At 37.6% G+C, this 19,760-nt stretch overlaps 1 protein-coding gene across 5 annotated transcripts in view; it reads left to right on the forward strand.

The window, feature by feature from the left end:
• Window positions 1-19,760, forward strand: part of LCLAT1 (lysocardiolipin acyltransferase 1) — a 178,386-nt gene that overhangs the window by 115,021 nt on the left and 43,605 nt on the right. For 3 of the 5 annotated variants that reach the window (XM_060117570.1, XM_060117572.1, XM_060117569.1), the window contains one exon: window positions 6,276-6,338. The exons of 1 other annotated variant lie outside the window; for it this stretch is intronic. In XM_060117570.1, the coding sequence (XP_059973553.1) occupies window positions 6,276-6,338 (63 nt within the window). Of the gene's footprint in view, window positions 1-6,275; window positions 6,339-6,658; window positions 6,742-19,760 lie in introns of all 5 variants that reach the window. One more of the 5 variants, XR_009534329.1, reaches the window with a different exon arrangement.

The raw sequence follows: 19,760 nt of genomic DNA on the forward strand, positions 1-19,760 counted from the left end.
AACTTCCTGTATTTCCACAATGGCCCCATTCGATGGGACCTCATTACTTCTCCTTTTCACGCTTCCTTGCTTTCTCACTGGAGTGCCTCTCGTTTCTTCTTTGCTAATCCATATTGCACACAGCTAACAGTCAGTCTTCATAAAGTACCACTCTAATGTAATTGTGTGTATGTTTATTTGTTCAGAAAATGCTTCTTGGGCACATATGTTATTTGACTTGCTGAGATATTGTCGGTACCAAGACACACCCAATTCTCTTGAGTATCATCAAGTTTAGGAAATATTAAAATGCATTATCATAAGAGATAATGAATAGAAAATAACTTAAGCACATAAAGAAAGGCTAGTCTTTTTTTTACTTAAAGTGACACTGAAGAGGTGGCACATGAGCTGAGAATTAAAGAATAATTAGGCATTTTCCAGGGAGAAAAGACATTTAAATATGTGCATTACTTCCATATTCCTTGGTGAAGACTTTATAATATGGTTCCAATCTACTTTTTAAATTTTACCACTAATGCAGTATGAGCCAACCTATTTGAATTAATGGACTATTCCTGACTGTGCCTTATGCTTTCTGAATTTTGCCTCTGGTTATATCTGTCCAGGCTAAAACCTGCAAGGCTTTGCTCTTTTCTTTAATCTCCAAATGCTGTTTTTCCTTTAATGATCTTCTTCTAAGAGTCCATTCTCATTTCCCCCAGCTGGCAGACATCTGGACTAAATATCTTTTTCTTCTCTAATAGGACTTAGCACAGATCTTATATTAATAGCCATTTTAATATATTTTACCTCTTACCTTCCTAAAAGGACAGCAACAGCCATGTCACCTAAACCATTAAGAACAAAGATTTTATTTCTAAATCTAATGAATACCTTTCCATTCTTACTTATTTTCCTCTTAGCAACATTTGGCACTGTTGATTCTTCTTGAAATATGCTCTCCCTTTGGCTTGTCATTTTTTCTCCTACTTCTCTGGCCACTTCTCAAGACTTTTTTGCAGGTTCTTCAGTCCTCTCTCTGTTTCTCATAAGACTCTCCCAGGCTCCTTTGTTCTCTCACTCCACACATTCTCCCTGGGACATGTCATTCAGGTTGGTGGCTCAAATGATCATCCATGTGCTCATGACTCCTAATTCTAAACCCTTGGTCCAAAAGCCCTTTCTTACTTCAGAGCCATATATGTGATTTTTGCCACTTGGAGGTTCTGCAGGCACTTCAATATGTTCAGAATTGAATTTGTCATTCCCCCTAAATTGCTTTTCCTCGTATATTCCTCACACCACAGAGTCATTACCATCATTAGCAATCAAGCCTTCTTCTAAATGAATGTGACAGCACACTAAATTAGGCACTCGGGCCCTGGAGTCAAAAGACCTGGGTTAGAACCCTGGCTTCACTAGGACTAGGAGTGTGGCTGGTTAGATTCCTTTCCTCATTAAACCTCATTTTCATCTTCTATAAAATAGGAGTAATAATAGTGCTTACTTTTCTATGATTTTATAGGACTCTTCTGAGGATTCAGTATAGTCAGGCACAGAAAGCACTTAGCACAGGGCCTGGAAAATAGCAAGCACTCAATAAATGTTACAGTGCAAATCTGATTGTGTCAGCACCCAGCAAACCCCTCTGGGTTTCACAATGCTCCAAGGTTAAATCTACTTCTTTAACATGATTTGCCAGGCCCTCTGTGACCTGGTCCTTGCTTACCTCTCTGGCCTATCTGCCATCTCCTTAGTTACACCATTTGTCCCAGACATACTGAACTGCTTTCCTTCCCCAGAGTGTACTGTACTCTGAGCCTTCCCCACTATAGCAGAACTTCTCCTACTCAGCCTGGAGGTCACAGCTTAGATAATAGTTCATTTGGGAAGCCTTCCCAGCTATCTTAGACTTCTGCGTTCCCTATGTGAATGCTTTTCCTACTATATTTGCCCTATATAAATTTTTTCCTATGGTATTATCACTTGTTTAATTATCCATTTTGTCCATAACTCTCAGTTTCCTGACCATAAGCATCAAGTCAGGTCCACTGATAGTTTTTATCCTAGCCTTCAGCAGAGACCTGGCATATAAAAGATGCTCTTTTAATTTTTTGAACAAATCAGCTGCTTGGTTGCTGTAATTTTATACCCTGCTATGTTCCAATAAAGATTTAAAGTGGCAAACATAAATTTGTATGTTACGATAACAGCAGCACCACGACATAAGAAAAAAAAATTAAGGTAAAGGGACAATAAAGGGATGAATTTAATAGACAAGTTATATGTTACAAGGTTATTGTATACATAAGACATGTTATAAACTCTATATTCCTATATAGGTCTATAAATTGGCCCTGAGCTTTCTGGCACCTTCTATATAAGGGAACTGAATGGTATCATTGACAAGGGCCATAAGATTAAAGCAAACCACATGCTCGGAAAAAGCATAACCATTTCTGAAGGACTTGAGAGAAAGATCTTTGGTTCCTCACAGAGGACATGGTGCACTGTCGTGCCCAGCGGCCTCACAGCATCTTTAATGTTAACTGTTCCACGTAGCCTCAGAGCGCTTGCCCACATGGGCTAATGGCAGAAGGAGAAAGAGTAGTTCAGTGAAAACAGCCTCATAAGAGCTCAAAACATTGTCTTAACTCTAAAGGTATGGAGAGACTGCATGTCCTTCAAATCATTCTCCACAAATGGTATTTTACTCACTGAGCTTTGGATGAGAATTGGTTTGTACAGATTTTGGTTACTCTTCATAAAGCATCTGTTGTGCACATATTTTGTATCACAAGTTACGTACAGGTCCAAGGGCTTTACTCGTAGGTGGAAATGGGTATAGGCTTTTCTTAGGGAAGTTGAGCCTGCTGAGATTTTACTCAGGAACTGAAGGTGACTTTACCTCTGAACTGAGGGTGGCCAGTGTGGCCTGCAGAAAACAATTGAGATTCATGTGTTTTTGTCTGCAATACTTAACAGAATGGTGCCTTGTGCACGGTCAACAGACCACTGCCCAAAGCTCAGTCCCTGTCTCTGTGGCCTTTCTCATCTTGTTACTGGCTCTAACTCCATGTCCTCTCTTTGTTCTAGTCAGGTCAAACATGCTTTTCTCATGCTATTCCTTTTCCTGAACTGTTCCCAGTCAAAGCTCAGTCCCTGTCTGTGTGGCCTTTCTCATTTGTTACTGGCTCTAACTCCATGTCCTCTCTTTGTTCTAGCCAGGTCAAACATGCTTTTCTCATGCTATTCCTTTTCCTGAACTGTTCCCAGTCATCTGGGTAGCTCCTGTTGGTCCTTCAAGACAGTTCAAACGCCTTTTACATTTCAGATAATCTCCTGACCAGGTTATTAGGGTTCTTTCTTCTTACTCTTGTCATACTCCATGTGTTTGTCAATCACTTTTTTCATATTTTCTATAATCAATGATTTTTTTTTTTTGTCCATCTCTCACTTGGACTCTGAGCTCCTTTAGGGTAGATACTGTGTTCTGTTGATTTTTATAGCTGAGGCCCTAGTGTCATGAGTATTACAGGTACTCAGTATAGATTTGTACAAATTTTTGTAGCTGCTGTTTTCATCATCTCACACACATGCACTTGTGATTAGTAATGCCCCCTACCACCTTCAGTATCCACTGTAGGATACGTGTAAGGCTGATTTTTTTCCCCCCAGATTTTCTATACTATTAGAAGGGACATATGGAAGCATATTATTTGCAACTTACATGAACAAGCTCTTGGCATTCGATCTTGTAAAAATCAGTATGGAATTGTGGTTCTTAAATGTTTCCCGGTTTATTAGTATTTCTACTCAACGAGTTTCAGCTTCTGAGATAGTCCTGAGAAGACAGTCATTGCAGCCTTGTGCTTCTCTGTACCACTTGACTTCAGTAGGAGAAAAATCTTGTTCTGGGGGTATGTACTATTTCTCTAACACCGGCCAGCTATAATAAATGCCAGCTAGTGTGAAAGGTAGGCCTCAGTGATGAGTTCATGTCTTATGGCACCATTAATAAAAATTCTCAAAATATATATTCTCCAATTGGTTAGATTACCATTTTCACAAATGAGTGAAAATTATATACAAGTTGTATTTTACTCATTCAAAATGCCTAAGTACTGATACTCTGTTATAATGTTTATATTATTTTCTTAAGAGTAGTACACTGAAAAATGCTGATAACTGTGACACTTACAAAATATGTTTATTTTAAAATTTAGAATTGTGGAAGAAGCTTTGTAAGTAAAATTTGTGGAATTGTCTTTGAGTGATAACTTTCTGTAGGCTGTATACTGACTGTAAAGAATATTGTTACATACATTAAACTCTTCTTTCAGTTTTTCCCTCTGAAAGCATTAGTGAGACAGCTGAACGAACAGCAGAGAATACTGGCAGCTCTGCCATCATGGTGTTACCTCACCGAGTGGCAGCTAAGCACTGAATCTTTATGACCTTATAATGTTGTTTTGAAGCAAAATAAGAGTTTCAGTGCATATGCAAAACGTATGTAACAATATTATACTTCAGCTTCCTGTTCATATGAAAATCAAAGTTTATTCTCACCGAAGCTGAGAATGTTGGCCTGAATCTAACTGCTGTGGACACTTTAATCCAGAAATTCATCTGAACAGGAAATTATGCCTGCCTTTTTGTTTTATGTAGTATATAACTTCATTGTGGATGTATCATTTTTCTTTTCTGGGCTTGTCCAAAAAGCTTTAAAGCTTTGGCTTGTTTCTCCTTTTTTCTGAGCATGTATCCTATTTCCATATTTTTAAAGGTTATGCCCTTTCTCTTTTAGCTTTATAGATTTTTTTTCTTATTCAAAAATTTTTTTAATATTTTTTCCAGTTGCTAGGACCTTTTCTCATTTTGTATTTTTGTTTTTAAATAAATTGACGTTTGTTTTGAGAATTGCAAAGGTATTGTTAAAACAATACTGACCTTGCTGGTGTGCGTGTGTGCTTATGCGTGTGCACATGCAAACCAAGTTCATGTGCCCTCACTTTTTAAAAATAGATTCTGATCAGAAATCAGTGCCACAGGAACATGAAACTAAATATAGAAGTTATTTGCTTATTAATGTTGAAAATTATCTGAATAGCTTTCTAAATGAAAGAATATTTTTGCATTTTATTTTGCATAATTATATTTTATATAAAATAATTAGATTTACATTTACTATTATGTATTTTATAATATAGGCATCCCTGTATTTATCATTTGATTGCTAAGAGCGCCCGAATGTACTTTGTCATAGAATCTGGACTGAACAGAGCAAGTCCTGGTGCAGTTATCCTAAGTTGGCCTTTCTATGCTACATGAAATGTAAGATGTTGAAAGTGTGTTAGTAACTTTCAAATTCACCTGCTTTCTCATGATAAAGTTATGTAGGAGAGGAAAGCACATGTGTTCTCAATAGCTTTCATTCTCTCTGCACCTAAGTACTGCATTTGACCACACGGAGCAAATTCCTGGTATTCTCCTTCTTATGAGAATACTGACTTGTCAGAGCATGCATGTACATACAACATGCCTATTTAGTGTGTTTATTTTGTGATAATTAGTAACTTAATACAAATAATTTTCATTGTGACTTAGTCATCTTTTTCATAAGGAATAGTAATTGAAAGAGTAATTAAATATAACCACTAACGTACATTTATTTCTTAATCTTTGTCTTATCAAGTGCCTTTTCCAGGCATAGTCTCATTTGAATGTAAAAAACAGGAATCTACAATGTGTTGGATTGTCTTCATTCTAATATTTTACATGAATAAAAGTTGCCATCATAAATCTTTGAACAGCAAGTGTCCTGTTTGAGCTCTTCTTGTCTTTGTTGTTCTCTGTTGCTCATGTTACATGCCTGTTTGTGGTGACTAAGATACTCCTCACAAATACTTGAGTACTGTTAGGTAAACAGCCATCTGTAATTCCTTGTTATTTATTATATAGAACGCACTTTAAAAGAATCTACAGTGTGTGGTTATTTGTAGACTTAAACAACAAGCCTTTGAGGGTGCTACACAATTTTTTGATGTTAAATATGAGAAATTTGTGTTGAGAGTTGTCTTATCTGTAGGTTAACAACTGTTTGCTTTGATAGATATTACCTCCCCAAACTCTGCATTCTTTGGCTTAATCTTGCATTGTATAAATGTTGTCTGAAAATAGTTTGGGGTTCCACATGGAAATTTTGACAAAACTTTTGAGACTGCTGTACAAAAGTTTTAAAATCCTGTATTCATAGTTTATTTATGATTTACATCTTTCCCATTTCCTCATAGATTTGAAATGGCCTTTAGCAGAAGATAAAATAAGAAAAACATGGCTCCCGGTGTCAAAGCCAGGTATTAAAGTATGTGTGTGCATAGGGATTGAGGGGAAGGCGTATTATTATCCACGCGAAGAAAAACTGCTTCAGTCAAACGTAAACCTTAGCAGTGACCTTCTTAGAAGTCAAGGCATAAGGAGTCTTCCTAGATTTTACTCATTGTATTAAGCTCTTGGTGATTTACAATGGTGATGAGCTAGTTTATAGCAGAAAAGGAAGTATTAGTCAATGTCTTTTCTGGGCACGGTTATCACTGCTCTTGGGTAGGGGATCTGGCTGAGTTCGGTTAACTAGCACTCCTCAAAGCTGGACAACAAACTATTCCTATTTTTGCAGACTGCTGTTAGTTGTTATTATAAAAGATCTGCCACTTGGCCCTGATATGCTTCCAGTCAGGAGAGGAACTTCGCACTGTTGGTGTGAGTACATGGAAATTACTTTGAACATTGTTTTCTGGGTCAGGGGACTTACTTGCTTTCATCGAGAACAGAATTTTAACAACCACAATACGTTCATAATAGTAATCCAAACAAAGTTTCCAAATAGTTTACAAATTAATCTTTGTTAAAGAAATTATTAATAACCTTTCTGATCAGTAAAAATGTCATTAATATGTTGGTTCCAATATTAGTTTCCTTAATAATTCAAGTAGACTGTAGCTGCCTCTTATGTTACTAAATCAGTCATAATGAAGGCTTATAGTTTAATACTTTAGGGATGGATATTGATAAGAACTGAAATTAGGAAGGATTTGATGGGAAGTACTGACTTTTGTTTAGACTTGACAGATGAACAGAATTTGGGCAATGGGAAGCATGTTATAAAGTTTGTCCTGTATGCATTGTCATTAAAATTATGATGAAAGGTATTCGTATTTAGATATTCTAAAGAAAATACCTTTTTTTGGTAAATGCAAATAATCTGAATCTTAGGTAAAGCCTATTTTTATAGTTAATACTATATAATCAAGGCATGCTGGTGACAGCATGAGAATAAAAACTTGTGATGAATATCTTCCTGTGTTCACATTTGGAAAGTTAGTGTATGATCAAGTACCATGGCGACCGTATACCAGGCAGAAGAGAAGGGTGGCAGTGAACTGGCAGAGCAAGGGGAGAATTTAGGGAACCAGGGCTTGAATTAGATCCTGAGGAACAACAGGATTTGATTTGGTAAAGATACTGGGAGAGTACAGTCGGGGTTGGAGATCCAGTGTTGGAGACTGGCCTGACTGGAACGCAAAGTTCATCCTTTTAAGTGGTAAGAGCTAAAGTTAGAGAGGTAGTCTTGGTTGTTGTGAAGTCTCACTTCTAACAAAGTGAAAAATAAAAGGAGTCAGAAATGGTGGGAGTTGTGAAGGTAGTATTTAGGACTATAAATATTCTGGGACTGGTGAGTAAATTGTTCCCTTCTTAGTATTCTAAGAGAGTTGATTATCTTCCTAAGCAGTTTACTACTTGTTCTCAGATAAAATAAGATCTGTTGGCTTTCCATCACCATAGTCATCCCAAAAGTCTTTTATTTTGAGATTTCTGTATTAATTATGTTCAATTTAAAGGAAGACTCAGTAAAAGTAATTGCATCTCATGTTTTTTTTTACATCTCTTTTGATCCATGAGTGAGGTATTTGCAGAACTGTATGATGGCATATAGTAGGAAAAAAGTATGATTCATCCTAATTACAAAGCTGTTTCCTAAGAAAGAATCATTGGAGAAAAATCTTATTTATGTTTTTATAAATGGTTTTGACTTAAAAAAATCTTGCCTTTTCTGTGTATGGCTGTAAATGGCCATAATTTTATATTGCAGTTTTTGTGTGTGTGGGACCATTTACTTACTGCCTGTCACCCCTAGTGATCTACAGAATTAGCCATAAAATCTGAGCCCCATCCCCTAATACCTACCCCAAACTTTAATAGCTATGCCTTAAACCGTGTTTTTAAAGTTCAAAACCCAGATAGGGAGTCCCTTGATATGTATTGGCAAATATTGATTTCATCTAAATCAATCTTTTTCAGCAGTAGTTGGCCAGTTTGCAAGGTTCAATACTCGTGGACTTTGATGGATTCATTTTCTAAAACATTAGCAACTTATCTGAAATTCTAGGTGCCAATAGAATCTTTGGATATAAAGCCTGAGAAGAATCCTCTGGGTACAGCACCAGGATGTATTTGTTGACCTTAGAGAGAGTAGTTTCACAGGAATGGGGGTGCCAGAAACCAGATGTGAGTGGAGTGCAGATTGATGTGAGTGAGTGGAGACAGCAAGTTTGGATGCTTCCTACAGGGAGTTTGCTGATAAAGGAGAAGAGAGAGCTGGAGCAGTCAACAGAAGGGGAAGCCACATCAAGGATACTAGGGGAGTTGAGTGTTTTTAAAGGCTGAGAAAACTTAATAGAGGAAAAGCTGGAAGAGAAATGGATTAATGATGAGCAAATTTTCTGAGAAATCAGGAGGGGTTAGGAACAGAAACAGACTTAAGGGGATTCCTTATTTTCTAAGGCAGGAAGCAAGGCTGAGCTTGAATATATATTTTGGTTTGGGGAGTAAAGGGTGAGAAAGAGAGGGGTGCTCTGATGAAAGGCTCTCCTCTCAGGTCAGAGGTTAGGTGGTAATGTGATGATTATGGTAGGGAGGGGAGGGGAGAGAGGTGAATAATGAGAGTTTGGAATAGTTGCTGTGGAAAATGAGAAAAGGAAGCTGATAAAAACAATAAAAAGCATTGCTGAGCTCTCCGACCTCGTGCTACAGGCCCAATCTAACTTCCCACTGTAGCTTTAAGCTCCATCCAAAGTGGAGACTCACTTTGCCCTGCACTGACCTCACTCCTCTTCACCTTCTGCAACTGTCTTACGTCTTCTGCCTTTCTTCAAACCTACCTGTTCTCTTATGCCCAGCTCAGGTAGATCATTTCTTGACCTCTTCAGCTGGCAGTGCTATCTATCCCCCTCCGGTCTTCTACAACAGCTGAACCACTCTTAAGAATTGTGTAATTTGAAAATATATTTTATCTTCTTTCCTAGCTTGTAGGTTCCTTTGGGGCAAGAATCATGAGTTTGTCAGTGTCTCTGTTTCTCTTTCTCTCTGCCTAGGGCAGTGCTCCTGTGTTGTTCAGTAAAAGTGAATGAATAAATTAATGAATGAAGTAAATCCACCAAATTATATAAGAGTGGTGGATGGACCTCTCTATGAACCAGTTCATTCTATTTTATACTTTAATTAGCTCCTTTGTGGGAGCTAAAGTGTTGGCCCACACAAGTTTAAGACATAGCTAAGTTAGCTAACAGATATAACTAGTCATTTACTGTGTATTAATTAGGAGGATATTGTTGTGGCTTATTGTTAAAATAAAACTCAGTATTTAGATCCTAATTAATTTGTATTACAGAATTTTATTTGGTAGTATTCATTTGAGGAACTAAACCAGAAGTTTCTCAGATGCTTCTAATTGCCTCTTTTGCCATATGGATATAGAAGTACAAATAGCAATCACAATTGAAATTCCATTTTTATAAACTCCAAGATCATAGGCTTCATTGTTTCACTGAAGTGCAGTAAAAAGTAGTCTTCTGCATCACCACAGCCAGAGCAGCATTCCCTACCTGATTGCCACTGGCCCTACCCAAGGCCCAGCGAGTACATACTTGAATTTTTTCCTTATTTCAGTGATACTGATCCATCCATTTATATCCAGGTTTTCCCACCTCAACCACAGCACAGTATCTCACAAGATACTGCTAAAATGTCACACTCTCACCTTGGGAAGAGTGTTCAGAACAGATAAAACCCTCAAATTCTAGGTCTGTCTGGGGACATTGTCCCCAGAGTAGGCCAGTGTATTATCAAGTGAAGTGAATATAATGCAGAGGAAAGAGGAAAGGAAATCTTGCCAAAAACTGCCATCATTTCTGTGCCAGTTTCTGCCTATAATGTTAAATTTCCACTCATTGGATTTTTCAGGCTCCTAGGTATTGGTGTACGTATCATATCTGGTGTTTTCTTTGGATAATCACTCAGGATTTTAACTTTGTTTTTGTTTTGTTTTTTTCCCTGCTGAAATATTACATAGAGATATTTGAAATGGGCAAGAAGGTGAGAGAAAAAGGATCACTACTAGTTGTGGCCATCTCGTCCATGAAGCTTCCTGATTCTATCAGCTAGAAATAGTCTCTCCCTTCCCCGAATTTCTATAGCCATTTAACTGTACTTGTATTAAGACAACTCAGTTTTAGCCAGATATGGAAGTAACCTAAGTATCCATCAGCAGATGAATGGATAAAGAAGATGTGGCACACTCTCTCTCTCTCTCTCTTACACACACACACACACACACACACAAAATGGACTACTACTCAGCCATAGAAAGAATGAAATAATGCCATTTGCAGCAACGTGGATGCAACTAGAGATTATCATACTAAGTGAAGTCAGAAAGAGAAAGATGAATACCATATGATATGACTTACATGTGGAATCTAAAACATGACACAAATGAACCTATCTATGAAACAGAAACAGAATCATGGACATAGAGAACAGACTTGTGGTTGCCAAGGGGGAGGGGGTTGGGGGAAGGATGGAGGGGGAGGCTGGGGTTAGCAGATGTAAGCTATTATACAATATATGGAATGGATAAACAACAAGGTCCTACTGTACAGCACAGGAAACTATATTCAATATCCTATGATAAACCATAATGGAAAAGAATATATAAAGACTGCATATATATGTATAACTGAATCACTTTGCTGTATAGCAGTAATTAACACAACATTGTAAATCAACTATACTTCGATTTAAAAAGAAAGAAATTTTGCCATTTAAAACAACATGGGTGGGTCTGGAGGATATTATGCTCAGTGAAATAAGTCAGACAAAGAAAGACAAATACTGTATGTTTTCACTTATATGTGGAATCTAAAAAATAAAACAAATGAATATAGCAAAATACAAACAGACTCAGAGATGCAGGGAACAAACTAGTGGTTATCTGTGGGTAACTAGTGGTAGGGGTAGGGGAAGATAGGGGAAGGTGATTTAGAGGTGTAACTTAGGTGTAAAATAAATAAGATATAAGAATATATTGTACAACACAGGGAATATAGCCAAAATTTTATAATTTTAAATGGAGTAAGTCTATAAAGATATCAAATCACTATACTGTACACCTGAAACTAATGTAACACTGTAAATCAACTATACTTCAATTAAAAAAAAGATGCCCCAGTTTGTGTTGCAGTTGCGTACATGAACCTCACTTTTCTATACTGTTAGCCTGTTGCCTACTCTGCTCTTGCTCCCCCCTTTTTCCAGCCCTCAATACATATAACCAAAAACAGCTTTGTTGTTTCAGTAGTTGTTTTTGTTGTTAATTATACTGGTTAGCTGATTCATATCTAGAATGGCTTTTTTTAAGAAGGCTTCTTGGTGACTTTAATGAATCCATTCAAGATATCATGTTTTGTAGGTGCAGATGCCACAGTCTTAAAGAAGTTTAAAAAAGATCACTGCTTTGCATAGTGTAGAGATTGATGGCCACACTCTGACAGTATTCTAGAAGGTTCTCTGGATTTCTCCTTGTAATTGTCTAGTTAATTATTGTCTAAAATTGGTCATAGTTGAGGATGCAGCCTAAGGAAAAAAAAATCTTTCAGTGATGACAATTAGTCTGACTTTTTTCTACTTTAAGGTTACTAGACCTCTGTAATGATTAGAATCCGTAAAACTGGCTAAGCTATTCTAGAGCCTGATATTAAGGTCTTGTGTCTTCATTGATGTCCTTTGCTTCTCAAGCACATCATGATGTATCAGTGATCTTTCTTTTGAACAATGTTTTTTGATGCCCATGGGAAAGGAAGAACCAATCGCTGTCCTGATAAGGAACCAACATCACTGTATTTTAAAAACTCTAGGCTTCCTTAAATGACATAAATAAAGGTAAAGTGTTAGATATCAGAGTGACTTTGTAACAGCCAAGTTACAATCTCTGTAAGAGAAATATGAGCTAAATAAGAAAAATTATCTCAGTCATCTGTGGGGTGGGTACTTTCCTCTTGCCCTCTCAAGTGAAAGCAATTCATTGTCACATCTTACTACCTTATGATGTTCTTAATTCACCTCTGACTTAGTGTACCTTGGAGTTCAAAACATTTTTTTTGATTCTTTTTTGAGCCTTTCGTGTCTAAATACAGCAACTTTTACTCCTCTTAGATATCAATCAAACCATCTCTCCATTCTCTGCCTCAGCCTTCATTTCAGTGGAGAGAGGAGACTTAGCACCTGGCTTAGCCTTCCAGTCCATCCCTGGTCAAGCCATCCTCGTAGGTAATTTCATGTATATGATGACACATTTAGCTCAGTTTCTTGATCTCCCCATTATCCATTATCTGCTTCATACTTTGAATTTTGTCTTCTGGATTTGCTCTACCTGTTAAACATTAAATTTAAACATCTCATTCTCTGATGACAGTCTCACATGACAACTGTTGGTAAGTTATTCCCCCGGTAGCTATTCTTTACTCTCGTGAAGATCTCTCTTCCCTAAATGCCTGTATTCTTTTTCCCTATTCATAATCATTCACCTGCCTGCACTCTTTTCTCCAGTCCCAGTTATACTCTGTGGCCCATCCTTTAAACCATATTCTTGCCAGTATCCTCAGCACCTTAGCCCTAGTGCACACTCCTGGTAGAGGTGCAATCCTGGGTCTCGCCAGCTGACTGCCTTTGCTCTACCTGCACTGGCTTTGAGCTCCGCTGGAGAAAATCCCCCAAACCATTCAGATTACTGCCAAAATAAATTCTTTGTTGCTGTATTAGTTTTCTAGGGCTGCTGTAACAAATTACCACAAACTGGGTTGGCTTAAAACAATAGAAACTTATTCTCTTGGAAGTTAGAAGCCTGAAATCAGTGTGTCAGCAGCCACGCTCCCTCTGAAGTCTCTAGGGAAGAATCCTTTCTTGACTCTTCTGGCTTCTAGTGGTTGCCAACAATCCTTGGCATTCCTTGGCTTGTGGCAACATAACTCCAATCTCTGCCTCTGTCTTCACGTGGCCTTCTTCCCTGGGTCTCTCTTCTTCTTATAAGGAGCCACTCATTTTGGATTTAGCTCCTGGCCTAATTCAGTACAGCCTTATCACAGTTTAACTGATTACATTTGCAAAGACCCTATTTCCAAATAAGATTACATTCTGAGGTTCCAGTGGACCTGGATTTGTGGGGTGGTCGGGGGCGGTGGGGATGGACACTCTCCAACCCAGTATAGTTGCGTATCTCCAAAGAACCCTCAGTGCTGGCTGTTTTTCTGTATTTCCCTGGCCAGTTTTCCTGTTCTCTGCAGTAGCAATTTTAAGCCTCCCCTGCCCATCCTCAACACTCCAGCGCCCATCCTCCTGCCCCCATTTCTTTCGCAAAGAAATCAGACACCATCAAACCAGAACTCCCTTCTCTTTCTTCCCTCAGACCTACAGATTAGCAGAGTCTATACTCATTGCTTCCTGTTTTAATGAAAGAGCTCATCCTCCTAAAATCTCATTTCATTTTTTTCCATCTCCACAATGTATCCCATACCCTTCTGCTCCCTCAGGAAACTTCAGTTCAACCTCTGTCCCCTTTCTTTACCATAGCTGTAAACTTGAACTTACTAATGGTTCCTGTCTTCAGCATTTAATGTCATTCAGATGTCTTTAGTCTTTAAAAAGGAAAAGGAAAAAACTGCACAATTGCACAACACTTTTCAATCCCTGCCCCTAGCCCAGCTTTCCCTCTGCCTCTTTCTTCCCTTCAGATTCGAGCTTCTTAGAAGAGCTGTGGACGCTGTCACTACAACCTCCCCCCTAATGACTTCACGAGCTCTGCAGTCAGTCTCCCACCCCCGTGTCCCACTGAACCGGAACAGTCTCCCGTGTCGTAAAACCCAACTTGTCCCTTTTTGCCCCATCACCAACACTTGACCCTCATGGACATTTCCTTCTTCTAGAAACATCCCCTGCCTTGAGGGTAGTTTAGGGAGAATTGGGGGCCAGGATAAACTAGATAGAACTAGAAGACTTCTGAGATCTCCCTCAATTCTAAGAAGCTGATGATTTTCTGAGATTTCAAGAATCTTCAGTTCTTTTTGTTTATAAAACTTCTTGGCAATTTGTGGTTATTTAAACATGGTAGTGCTTTAAAAAAAATAACGTTGAGACTACAGAATGCAACATCTTTCTCATGTTTCTCGGTTACTGTAATTTCAAAGAGATTATTTTTAGTAACTGTATTTGTTATTATAAAATTTCTCAGAAATAGAAAACCCATTAGGGAAACTTTAAATAGAAACTGGCTGTACTGAATTTAAAATTCTAAGATTCAAAGATACAGACTCTGATGCATTAAGTTATCTTTTGAAGTTCTGAAGCCTGAAATGTCCTCTTGTAAGAATATAAGGTTTTTACATGTATAAAAATAGGCTTATCTAATTTAATTTTTCAGAGAGTAGGATGACAAATAATATAAGAGAAAATGGAAACTAAATGGTATGAGTTAAAACTTGAAGTTTATAATCTCCTCCCTTTCCTAACAATATCTATAGTATGAAGAACTCAAGCTGTTTACGGCAAAGTTTTCTTTTGAACAGTTCTCCCTTTAGACAAATAGTTTGACTCTTGATTTGAATTAAATCAAGTTGCTCCACTTGATTTTAATTCAAGAACAATGTTTAAAAGATAATTCCAAATGTCCCCAAGTCTTCCTGGCCTAAAGATGCAGATGAGTCTGGGTTAATATCAAAAAGTCCCATCTTGGAGCCCCTCCAGCATGGCTGCGGAACCTCATCATCTCTGTCCAAGTGTCCACCAAGCATTTCCAAGTCTTGCTGTCTCATGGGCTCTGACCTTCTGGTAGAAGTTCTCCCTGCAGTCCACGGGCATGAGACACTGTGTCGCTGCCTCGGGCATGGCTGCATGTCTCCCCAAGTTGCCAGCTCCCCAAGGGCCAGGCAGCCCTGTATTCTCTCATCCTGACAGAAATCCCTCTGTCAGAAAATCAGAATCTTCTCTTTCCCTGGGACTCAGTCCTTGGGGAAAAGCACCTTGCCCTCCTCTCCTACCCTCCTTTTTACCAGTTTCTGCTCCTGTGTCTGGGCCCCAGACATTCTCCTCAGAGGGTCTCTTTACTCGGCCCTACATTCATGCATATAGAGGCGGGGAGGGGACAGGAAAGCGGATGCAAAGCCATACGGAGTTGCTGGTACAGCTGTTGGGAGCCAGAGCTCCGGGATTCTGAGGCTTCAGACTTTCCCCTTCCCTTTCAGTCTCTGCCCCTTCCCCCTCAATTATGTCCAGCTGTAGCAAATTAATAAAACACCCAATGAAAGCCAATCAAAACTGCAGAAGTCTTCACAAGTTGTTAAAATGCTTTTTCCTTTCCAATCTGAATTGCTACAAACTTGATAGTTAAACAAGATTTTTGTAAACAGTACATTTTGTAAATTCTGCAAATTGGTTGTTTGGCAAATTGGCCTGCTTTCCAGTTCATCAGATATTAAATCTCAGTTAGGTTCACTTGGAACTTCCTACTGCCATAGCCCTTTCATGACAGTGAGCTTCAGAACACTTAAAAAATATTATGTCTTCAAATTCCACATTTAGTTTTATTGAGAACAAAATGTTGTCATCTCTCTGGGGTTTATAGTCAGTGTATGCAACACAGTAACAAGAAGTCTTCTGGGATATCACGTTAGAGTTCTTTGCAACAGAGCTGGATGCTGACCTTGCTTTTATTTATTTTTAATTGGATGAATGGAGGAAGGGGTGGTACTGGAATGTGTGTTTATCCTAAGCCTGGAGAATCACTGTGAGGGGTGCCATGTTGAGGAGAAAAAAGTAGAGAAAGGGGATCGTGTATTGCCAGCTACTAAAGATTTAAATTAAGACATACAGCTGAATAAATTATATTTTTCTCCTGTTCACCTAATTCCAAAATTATAAAACTATTGAAATTGGATGTCTGTTCTTTAAGCACTAGTATTATCAGAGTGAATTAAGTTTATGTATTACACTGTAGAAATGAAAGCAACAAAACAAACCACAGATTTGTATACCCGTAGATAGATAAACTATAAGTAAAAGCTATTTTACCTTTGTTATTCAAAGCATATCAGTGTATCCTACTATAAAGGGATGAACTTCCACCCACTGGTTTTGTAGTTCCCTTTGGGTCTGCTGTTGATTGTACAAGCTTTCTGTCTTTGACGAATATTTAGCAACAGGCAAGGATGCTTTCTGGCTGTTTGTCCAGCATTTGAAAAGGATCCCTTGTAATAAATCCCAGCATCCAAGAGGTGATTCAGTCTAAGTTTTTCTGTCTTCTATATGGCATTTTCAATTTTATTTTATTGAATTGTTTGTTTTGAAACAGGGATGATAATTATGTTTCCTCATGGTGAGAGTTCAAGGACATCCGCCTTCAGCTCTGCCCTTCTGGTGTACTTGATTTCACTCATATAGTCATTCTGTTCCTAGAGTATCCAGAAAAGATTCTTGGAACCTGATTTGTCTATAAGAATTCTGGATCCTTCTGCTTAGGAAGGGCCTTCAGCCAAACTCCTAGTAATTCTAGAATATTTGTGGGTGAAGAAGATGTGGCTTAAAACATCACTTAAAGTAGTTTTTGTCGGCTATTCACTTTAAGCTTCTACCACTGATCTTACAATACTCTAACTAGGGGTTTTGAGAGATTGCTTTTTAGATAGGAAAAAAGGTAGTTGCTTAGCTGTCTGTTAGCTGAAACAGTTTTATAGGTGGCAAGGAAATCACTTGATTTCTAAAAAGAAGTGAAGAATGCATTAGAAAGAATAAGATTTTATTTGCCCTACCAAGAAGCAGTAAATCTATTTATTAGCCACTCAGTGTGATGGTGGGTCTAATATATATTCTGGGAGTGATGAGGCATGGCTCCTACACAGCAGAGGGAAAATAATAGGCAAATTACAAATTTGGAATAGAAACTTGACATTAAAACAGATCATCTTCTGTTTCACTGCTTGAAACTCAGAGTTTTGGGAACTAATTATCTAGCAGCAGGTGGTAACATGGGAATGTTAAATATACATAGAAAACTCAGATACTTGAGCATGCAAAAGGGCCAGGTCGATGTATTTTTACACAAATAAAACAAGTTCAAGGTTGCCAAATATCATATTAAAACAAGAAAAAACGGTAAGTACCTATAAACCAGCAAGGATGTGCCTAAGGCTAATTAATGTGCCAGCCATTACTTTTCCAGATATCACTAATGAAATACACTGTATGATTTGTAACATCAAAGCATGCTGTGATGATACAAGTTTAATGTTCTAAAATGTTCTCTTCTTTTCAGTCCTTTAACTTAGAGGTAAATTTGGGTAGCTGATCTGCAGTTTGCTTTGCATTTGTCAATCAGCAGATAAAAGGGTGCTACTTTCACAGATTAGGGCATTGTAAAAACAGTTTGTGTAACTAAAATTGTGTGTATTACAACTATAGAAGAAAAAAATGTTACTTTCCAAACTAGAGTGTGATGATCAACCTGCTAAACTATCCTCATCACATTTGTAAAATGAGGATACCCGCCTTTTAGGATTATTGTCAGCAACAAATGACATAATCTCTGTAAAGAATTTAGTTCAGTACCTGGGCCACACTTATGTGTTCCATATAAACACATCATAATTATTACTCATTAGACGTTCAGGTACAGACTGCAGCACCTGAGCTTTGAGTTTAGCATTGAATTAAGAAGTAGACTATTTATGTTGCATCCTTTAAGGTCAAAACATGAAAGTCCTTTTGGAACTATTTTTATTGCATTAAGTAAAATAATATATTTATTTAACTTGTAAATTTAGGTTATCAATGTATACAGATGTTAAAAAACAAGTGTTTTATTTTCATGTATTATATTTGGAATGTTATGTTAACAGAGGAAATAATCCTACAAAAGTTGTATTGAGCACCTCCTATAACCAGACCCTGAAACTACAATACTTAATAAAAAAAACATAGACCTGTCTTCCCTAATAATCTAAAGCCCACAGGCCATTAAGGGAACAAACATGTGAAAAATTAACAACACACTACACCATTCCATCTTTTTTTGTCTCTCTCTTTGTTTTAAATACCCCCATGTAGTTTAGGGGTGGATACCTATACACCTCGAAAATGGGGCTTGGCTGTTGCTCTTCTTAGAAATTTCCCCACCGCACCCATTCCACCATATTCATTCCTTCCTTTGAATGTCCCTGTATCTTGTACATTCTCAAATTGGTAGCATAGTAATTTGTTTATTTACATGCCTATCTCTCCTACCAGACTGTTAATGTCATGAGAGTTATGGTTCATCTTTGTGATCCCAGCTCTCAGCACAGGGCTTAGCACCTACCAAACACTCCATAACAGTGGATGAATGGGTACTTTGTACTCTTCCCTCTCCGATCCCTTTCTCATTTTCCAACATGCATTAAAAGAAAGGAATATTAAATAATCAATTTGATTGACAAGAAAACATTTTTTCCTAGCTTAGTAGTTATATTCACGTATAGTGAAGCCCTATTAATGTGACTTTCTCAATTCAGAATGAATTATATTGTTTATAGAGCAGGATTGAAATATATCATTATTTCATGTATAAGGAAGGGGGTTGCCAAGCAGAGAACTGTGTGAATGAAACTGCTGGGGGATTGTTTAATCCATTTCATATATTTTAATAGCATCCGTTTATATCCATTCAGTTACTGGATTGATTACAAATGATAACAAGAGTCACCTGTTTATTAAGGTATGTCCAATAGGAACTATTATTTGCCAACCTGTTACTAGCAGTTTCCTTTCACAAAATATACTTGAGGCAACAAAAATGCCATTCTTGAAGCAATCTGAACTGGAAAATAGATCTTCCCAGTTAACCCAAATTAAAGAGCTCTTGAATTCCCTACCTTCAATGTTGAATGGCTATAGAATAAGGCTTAGTTGAAGGACTTTAAAATCAAATCCAATAGATAGTATATTCTGGCATATGATCATAAATTCCATATATCCCTTCAAAACTAATGTTCATTATTTATGACAAAGCATCCACAGGTGGTTAATTTTATCAAGGATTTTAGTAGATGCATCTCAAAACTATTATTCAAAAATTGTTCTCGACAGTTGAAAATCCGCTTTCTGTGAGATGAAACTAAATGAGCCAAGTCTAAGACTCCATTAGGAAAAATAATTACATTTACTACTTATGCTGATTTTGACCATGACCTTTCTGTGATTCTATAGAGCAGAATTAAATATTTTAGGATAATGGTTTAAGTCTATAAGAAGTTTTTCCTGATCAACCATATTTGTTACTTGAAAACTAAGGCATGTTTTACATTTATACTAAAATGAAGTTTGTTTTATATGACAAAGTTGGACTTTGTATCTCCTGGACT

Source organism: Mesoplodon densirostris, chromosome 14, assembly GCF_025265405.1.
Source record: "Mesoplodon densirostris isolate mMesDen1 chromosome 14, mMesDen1 primary haplotype, whole genome shotgun sequence".
Taxonomy (NCBI): Eukaryota; Metazoa; Chordata; class Mammalia; order Artiodactyla; family Ziphiidae; genus Mesoplodon; species Mesoplodon densirostris.